General features: G+C 39.6%; 1 protein-coding gene across 1 annotated transcript in view; it reads right to left on the reverse strand.

Annotated features, from left to right (window-relative positions):
- LOC149550491 (uncharacterized) overlaps positions 1–7895 on the reverse strand; it is a 71990-nt gene extending 64095 nt beyond the window's left edge. Inside the window, exons 1-4 of the mRNA XM_089794480.1 lie at positions 7746–7895; positions 7506–7602; positions 7081–7361; positions 3418–6960 (exon numbers count right to left, since the gene is read on the reverse strand). Coding sequence (XP_089650606.1) covers positions 3418–6960; positions 7081–7361; positions 7506–7602; positions 7746–7895 — 4071 coding nt within the window. The remainder of the gene's footprint in view (positions 1–3417; positions 6961–7080; positions 7362–7505; positions 7603–7745) is intronic.
- Between the last annotated feature and the right edge of the window lie 944 nt (positions 7896–8839).

Genomic DNA, 8839 nt, shown 5'->3' on the forward strand with positions numbered 1-8839 from the left:
CTCCTACCCAATGCTTTAGTCATCATTTCCATAGTAGTTTATTTTTTCATAAATAAAATTTGGACTCTCCATATATTGAAAATCACTTTTTTTTTTCAACTTTATTTTTGAGGGGGAAATATACCTATATCAAATCGGGGCATCAAAGTTTTTTAAACATAAAAAATATTCTACCCTAGCCAAACTTCAACAGAAATAAACTAGGGCATCCAAGCAAACTTTTCTAAACACAGGATTTTAAACATCACAATATCAGGATCAGACATCAAATCATCAACAATCACGAACTGTATGAACTTCAAATTAGCACAACATCAATGATTAGATACTCAACAATCAAAATTTTGCCTAGATATTAGAAAATCATGACATTCTTTGAACTAAAATTCTCTACATATTAACTCAAAGAGGGACATTTGTAGACACCCTAAAATTTGTAGGACTTTGGAAACATAATTTACATCAAATCAATAAATATCAAAGGAAAAATAAGAGGAAAATGAGGAAAAACAACCTACTAAGTTATTTGGGCAATTAATTGCCTAATTTCCTAAGCATTTTACAATTCAAAATTCTAAAATCATTTCAAAAGGGCAATTTAATTCAAAAGGGGAAATCAAAAATCAAATAAAAAGAGAAAAACACAAATTGAAGAAAATGCAAAATAAAATAAAATAAATACAGTCATTATCCCCTCAAAAAATGAATATCCATCTTTTTGGAATTAAAAAGAAAAGAAAAAGCCCTTTTATCCTCACAAATAAGTTTGTTGCATTTTTCCTTTTGGGAGTTTATGAGATATTTTCAAACTTTCCATTACCCTGGATAAAAAAGTAATTCTTGCAGCCTCACCCCAGCCCTTCCTAAAATCCTATAAAGAGGAGGGAAAAACAAGAGAAAAGGGCCCAAGCCTTATGCATCATTACTATAGGTGTACTAGAGCTAGTATTTGATAATCTATTTAGCATCATTATTATAGAGGTTTTTAGCATCATTTTAGCATTTGTAAAGCATTATCTAGCATTATCTAGCATTATCTAGCATTGTTTAGTCTCATGCATACACATATCTATATTATTTTCACGTTCTCATCTTGATATATCTTGTATTTCACATAATCTCATATAGTCTTTCATAGATATACTCAAATGGCATAATCCCATTCTAGAACTATCACTAAGATGTTGATCTATGAGTGATTTTAGAAATTGTGGTTAGAGAAACATGAGATGTTCAAGGATTGCTTATTTAATAGTTGTTTCTTGGGTCCAGATTAGCTCACTACTATTCTCGCTATATTTCATACCAAGGTCTCATGAATATGTGTTTCTCTTGTGTATATTAGTTTTCACAAATCTATTGCAAATGTATTAACACTGCGATAATGTTTGGTATGTATGTTCTAAATGCAATAATCCTCTTATATTTATATAAAGAGAATAGATCATGAATAGACATGTCCCTTCATAGGACATGTTTATTCATTAATCAAGTAATTGCTATAATAACTACTTTAATCACACACACACACACACACACACACACACACACACACACACACACACACACACATTATATTAAGTTTTCTTATATAAATTATATCTTATATACAATAGGTTTATCTGTCTAAAGCTATCAAACATCAACACCCCCTCTTAGCTTAGAAGGATATTTGCAAAAGAATAAATATTACTTCAAAATAATATTAAAAATAATAATTTTAATGATATCTCCTTTGATATCTCATTAGATTTTCACCATTTGATATCATGAGTATTGGTCTTCTAGAATATCAATACATGATATCCACCAAGTAGCCAAATAAGGTTTGATATCACATCTGATATCAAGAGTATTGGTCTCCCAGAATATAGACATTCAATATTCACCAATCACTCAAAAGGGCTTTGATATTACATCTTATATCAGGAGTATTAGTATCCCAGATATCAATGATATTGACCAAGAACTCAAAATAAGGTTTGACATCACATCTAATATCAAGATTAAGAGTATTGGTCTCCCAAAATATCAATGATATTCACCAAGTACTCAAAATAAGGTTTGATATCGCATTTGAAATCAAGAGTATTGGCCTCCCAAAATATCAATGACATTCACCAAATACTATTTGAGTAATGGCCTTCCAAAATATTGAGATGCAAGACATTCACCATATACTCAATTTGTTTGATCTCATTATACAACTTATTGTAAGATCATTACCTTACAATAAATTCTGCAAATACAAGTGACATCATTTAGAAGTCATCACTTCTTTATGATGTACATAGGGGGTAGGCCCATTTAAATCACATAGTCACAAGGTATATTAATGAATCACATACCTCTTGACTACTATAATTTATTGATCACTAGAGAATCCATCTCAACATGGTTTACTCCCTTTGAATCAATAAGATTGAAATCACTGAAGGTTGACTGAATTCACATCCTTTGTCTGCTCCCTTTCTTTCAAGGTTGTCTCTAATGAAATGTTAGGCTCTCTCTAAATCTCAATCTCCCTCTTCTTGCAATAACATTCTCAGAGGAAAAGATCAAGGCGCATAACTCTTATATTATGTAACACAATACAACAATAAGAGATTAAGTACAATAAGAGATTCATGATATTATAATTGTAAAATATTTCTCTCTTGTAGTTAAAGGGTGATGTTAGAATTATGAATCCCCATAGGTTTTGGGACTAATTTTGGTATTTGAGAGTTCCCCCTCATCAAGGATTTACTTCACATACTTTTATATTGTACTATCTTCACTTTTTGTTCTATCTTTACTAATATAAAAAGAAATTCTCTATTATCCATTATTCATGAATCAAGATACCCCTTAATAATGAATAATATTCATAATAATGATAATGGTATTAACATTGATAATAATGGTGTCTACATCTTGAAAATAGCATTATTATTTTATTATTACTTATAATTAAGATATGATTATTCCCCATTGTTGATTAAATTAAAGTTAGTTTACATACCAAATTATTTATTATGGCAATTCCACACACACACACACACACACATATATATATGATATAAAAATGGCGTTAAAATATACATGCCCACATTGGTAGGTGGGTCCCACTTGTGCCCATGACAGTTGTAGCCACTTACCTTTTTTGTCCTCGTATGCCCAACATGGTCACTTTCCTTAATGCTCTTGACTCCACACGCAGTGCCCACAAGGATAATAGTTATCGAAGGAGGAAGTTACAATTTTATTATGTGTTTCCTTATCCTTATTGTTAACCATTTCAGCTTACATGTCTCCACTATTTTTTTTTGAAAAAAGAGGGGTAAAAACTTTATTGAAACTTAGAACAAAGCAGTACAAAACAAGATAGGGCCAAAGCCCCAAAAGAATCAAAAGCCTACATCATCTCTCTCTGACTCCATTGATATCCTCTATCAAAATCCTCTCCAATTCCTGACATAATTCCCCTGGTAATTGCTCCCACTCATCAATCCTCCAACCATCGAAGTTCCCAGAAGCCCATTTAGCCAAACTATCCGTCGCATTATTCCACTCCCTTGGGATATGGGAGTATGACACTGAATCCATCATAGCACTAATCTGTAAGATCTGTTGCACTATTAAAGACAATTGCCAACTAACATTCAAACTCTTCCTCTCAAGGAGAAGATTCACCAAAACCTGAGAATCAGATTCGCAAATCACCTTACGCCACCCAAGGGCATACGCTCGCTTCAAAGCATAAAGAATAGCCAAACCTTCCATACTGTTAACAGTCTGCATTCCTTTATTGAATGAGAAAATAAAAGCCACCAAACCAGAAGAATCCCTACCAATCCCACCTATTCCAGCCGGCCCCGGATTTCCCCTGGACGAACCATTAGTATTAATTTTGAGAATGCCAGCAGGAGGAGCCATCCATTTCCCCATCCTTTGCACTTTTTGCTTCGTTTTTCTACCCCTCCTAACACAGGAAGACACTGGAGATATTCCTTTTATTCCGAGCCTATCAACCATCGCAGCATCATCACACTTAAGTGGCAACATTATCTCACTCTTAGCCAAGACTGTTTCCTGAATCATTCCCAAAATTCTATTCCAAACTTGATGAATTTCCAAAGTTTCTCCCCAGAAAATTCTATGATTACGTTCCAGCCAGACTTGCCATAGCAAAAAGATAGGCCCAGCGTACCAAACCTCTTGCAAGAAGGGGGCCATAGAAGGAGGCCTCCCCAAACTCATCCAAAAATCTGCCAGGGAGGAGGCATGAATGCACGGGTGTTTCCAAACATTCCACCAAAGATGCCATAACTGCAGGGTGAAAGAGCACCGGAAGAACAAATGAGAAGAGTCTTCCTCCTCGCTACTGCAAAGGACACATCTCGAAGGGCCTGAGAAACCCCTTTTGCGAATATTGTCCCAGGTCAGGCATCTGTTCCGGACCAGAGTCCAAATGAAACAGTTACATTTAGGCCAAGAAAACCTACTCCAAGCTTTCTTCCACCATGGAACCTCCTCCCCCACCAGCTGTTGGGAGAGCAACTCCTGATACCCGGAGGAAACAGTATAAGCACCCTTGGGATTAGGGGACCAAGCCAACACATCATCTCCCATCAGAGCACTACAACTTCTCCTAGAAAGAATGTATAGGAGCTCAGCACGCTCCACTTCAAAACCAGGAATAGGCCATTCCCTGGGGTTCTTCCAACTTGCCTCCACCAGTTGGCCATGAAGGGAAAAAGACTTAAAGTCTCGCACCCTTGACCAACCAGCATCACAAAATCTCTGAGCCAAAATGTGCAAATGAGGATATTGAGTGACAATGGGAGGATAGCCATCCCAAGCATCATACCAGAACTGTGCCTCTGAGCCACCTTTACAAATCCAAAATAAGCCACCCTTAATAAGAGCAGCTCCTCTCTTGAGAGTATTCCAAATCATCGAACCTTTCCCACCCAGACTATACTGTGGGATATCTTTTTGAGGGATACCAGGAAGATATTTCTGAGTCAAAATTCTGGCCCAAACCTGGTCTTGTTCCACACACCAACGCCAATATAATTTGGCAGCCAGGGCAGTACCAGTAAGCAGCGATTGTCGTAAACCAAGACCACCAAATTGTTTTGGTCTACAGACAACCTCCCAGCTAACAAGGCTCCATTTAGGCGAAGATAAATTACCAGCCCACAAAAATTGTCTTGCAAGGGAGTCCAAGTCCTTGACAAAGCTCATCGGTGCCACCTGAACCATACTCCTATAAAGCAGAAGAGCCTGAATCACAGATTGAAGAAGCTGGACCCGACCAGCAAAGGAAAGCCAGTGGTGGGTCCAATGAGTAACTTTGACACGGAACTTGTCCAAAATATCCTGCCAGGATTCTCGAGACTGCCTACCACTTGAGATCGGAATGCCAAGGTAGAGCAAAGGAAGACTTCCGATTTGGAATCTAAGAATACGAGTGATTCGCCTTTGGATAGAAAGCGGAGTGTTGAAGAAAAAAATAGATGATTTTCCTTCATTAATCAACTGTCCTGAAGCAGCCAGATAAACATCCAAAACCTTACGAATATTAGAAGCTTCACAGATGGTAGCCATGCCCATCAAAGCTGTATCATCCACAAACTGTAGGTGAGATTGCACAGGAAGACTTCCTCCCCATTGCCATCCCTGAAGGATGCCCCTTTCAACATTCTTTTTTATCAAACGACCCAAACCTTCAGCCAAAAGAAGAAACAAATAGGGAGAAAGGGGGTCACCTTGCCGTAATCCCCGAGAAGCACCAAAAAGATCAGAGTGTTCTCCATTAATCAAGACTGAAAAAGAGGTTGAATTCACACAACTCATAACCCACTGGATCCATTCCTCCGCAAAACCAAAAGCTCTCAAAACTTTTTGGAGAAATGACCAACGGACTCTATCATATGCCTTAGCCATATCCAGCTTAATGAACATTGCCTTATCTTTAGATTTGGCCATGGAATGAATAGTCTCAGTTGCCACGACCACACCATCCAATAGCTGGCGACCCATCACAAATCCACTTTGTTCCTCAGAAATTAACAAGGGAAGCCACTTTTTTAATCTGTCGGCGATCAGCTTAGATATGATTTTATAAACAACATTGCAAAGGGAGATAGGGCGGAATTGACTTAACCGGTCAGCCCTTTCCCCTTTGGGAATGAGAGCAAGGAAGGTAGAGTTCAGGGCCCGAAGCATTTGCTTGTTCGTCTGAGATTCTTGAACAACTGCCAATAAATCTAACTTGATAATATCCCAAAATTCTTGGAAGAATTCAATCGGAAAGCCATCAGGACCCGGAGCTTTCCCTTTCTTCATCTGGAAAATAGTCCTCTCTAACTCCTCCAAAGATATGGCACTCATAAGATGCTCTTTCATTTCCAAAGAGACTAGAGAAGGGATACAAGAAAGGACTTGTGCCTCCTCAACTGAGACCTCCAGCTGTTCCTCCCTAAATAAAGAAGCAAAATATTGTACAGCTTCGCTGAAAATATCTTGAGATGAAGAGAGAACCTCACCACTATCAGTCACCAAAGTAGATATGAAATTACCATGACGCCTGGCCCTCACAGAATTGAAGAAGAAAGCAGTATTCTTATCACCTGCTTGAAGCCAGTCAATCCTAGCTTTCTGTTTCCAATAGATTTCCTCTCTCAGCTCCCACTCCTCCAAGGTTTTCAGAGCACTACCCTCTTCCCGCAATAAATACTCTGACACCCCATCCTCCCTAATCAACCTGGTAATATCATTCAACTTAGCTTGGGCCACATATTTTTCCTGAAACATATTTCCAAAGCTATATCTGTTCCATCGTTTAAGCTGATACTTGACATATTGAAGGAGTTTAGCAAAAATATACATAGCTGTACCAAAGGCAGGTCTGCCAACCCTCCACCACTCAGCCACACAACCATATAGATCTGGGTCCCTCAACCACATGAGCTGGAATTTAAAAGGAGACTTCTGAGGTGGCCGATTCGAAGAGATAGCTAACTTAATGGGCTAATGATCCAACCCTCTCCAATCTAATATCTCAGATTTGGATGACCACAATCCACCCACCCAAAAATAGGACACCATGAACCGGTCTAATCGTTCAGCAATGCAACTATCTCCTGTCCTTCTATTATTCCAGGTGAACTGGCCATTACTAGGCTTAATATCCACGAGATTGAGAGCCGAGATATTATCCTGTAGAAGCACAGAAGATGGCTCAAGTCTTGCAATACCCCCCCATTTTTCAGAGAGATCCAAAATAGCATTAAAGTCACCAGCAATAATCCATGGCAGATAAGGAAAAAGGCCACGAACAAAATGAATATTATTCCATGTAAGAGTCTTACCTTGGAATTCAATTGGAGCATAAACATTGGAAAAAAGAACCGACTCACCCGACTCATGGCATAGAGAGACCAAGGATAAGGAGGACCTAAATGAAATCCACCATAGAGGCTAGATTTTGCGTGGGTTCCATAAGCATGCCACACCCCCAGAAGATCCCTGAGCTGCAATGCACTGATATTGCCCGTTCTTCCATAATTTAGGAGCTATACTCATCATACCTTCAACCGAAACCTTGGTCTCCTGCAGAAAAAGAACATCAGGAGAATGACTTCTAACCAATTCTCGAACAGATTTTTGTCTAGGGCCGTTGTTCAAGCCCCTTGCATTCCATGAAATAACAATCATTTTGGGGGGGCCGGGAAATGGGAGTCCAAAGTCTTGACAGATCCTGACTCCACCAAATTCTCCCCAATCATCTTAATCTTCTCTATGTCCTTCTTGCGCCCACCTTTGCCACTTTTCTCACAGACCCCCTTCTTGGCATCCTTCTGAAGAATACCCAAATGAGGAGAAGATTTACCACGCTTTTCCATTTCAGAGACAACGTTTCGGATTGGAAGGGCAACCCCCACTTCTCCTTGACCCAATCCAGCATTTGATCCCAAAAGCACCTAAACCTCTGCCTGCCCCTCTGTGACCATAGGCATTGCGGGTTCCACCTGTGGAGCAGGTAGGGGAATGGTAGAACCAATCTCCAAGTCAGACTCCACACCAATATGGTCCATACTGGTAGGACCTGTAATGCCTTCATGCTGTCCCAATTCATCCAGGACCTCAAATCTGTTAAAGGTATCCTCCTCTTGTCTCTCCATCAGAGTTCTCTTCTGTCCTCTATTACGGTTCCTAGCCTTAACCTGAACAAAACCCTCAGCATCCTTACCCCCGCCAGAGGTTGGCTTCTTCCCCTTATCAACACTTGGAATGATGCAAGAAGGAGCTGGAGGTTGCTGATCCATTGGTTTAGCCTTCGGACACCTACGCAGTAGGTGGCCGTACTCATGACACAGACGACATCGAAAAGGAAGGGTCTCATAATCCAACTGCTGCACCCAAGAATGTGAACCTGCATGCATCTCTATCGCATCTGGCAATGGTCTGCTCAAATCGAGCTCCACACAAATTCGAGCAAAGGTCATCACCCGCTTTCCCAGGGTTTGAGTTGAAGGCCCCACTGGTTTCCCCAACATCGATGCGAGCATATAAAGAACATCTTCCCGACAACACTCAATTGGAAATCTGGGAAGCCTAACCCACACTGGGACCCGATTTGGAAGCTCCTCAGAGGGGTTAAAACCTGCATGCCAAGGTTTGACGAATAGCCCAACCTGGTTGTAAAAATAGGGTCCGCCTTCAAAAACCCTATTCCGATCAGCCATGCAGGTGAATGTAACCATAAAAAAGTTATTTGCAAGCAGCGTGACCTCCATTTCCCCCTCTGGTTCCCAGACTCTTCGGGCCCAGTTCTCCAAAAATTGAA

This window comes from Cupressus sempervirens, chromosome 7 (genome assembly GCF_028749045.1).
Source record: "Cupressus sempervirens isolate cs-2001-9-10 chromosome 7, ASM2874904v1, whole genome shotgun sequence".
Classification (NCBI taxonomy): Eukaryota; Viridiplantae; Streptophyta; class Pinopsida; order Cupressales; family Cupressaceae; genus Cupressus; species Cupressus sempervirens.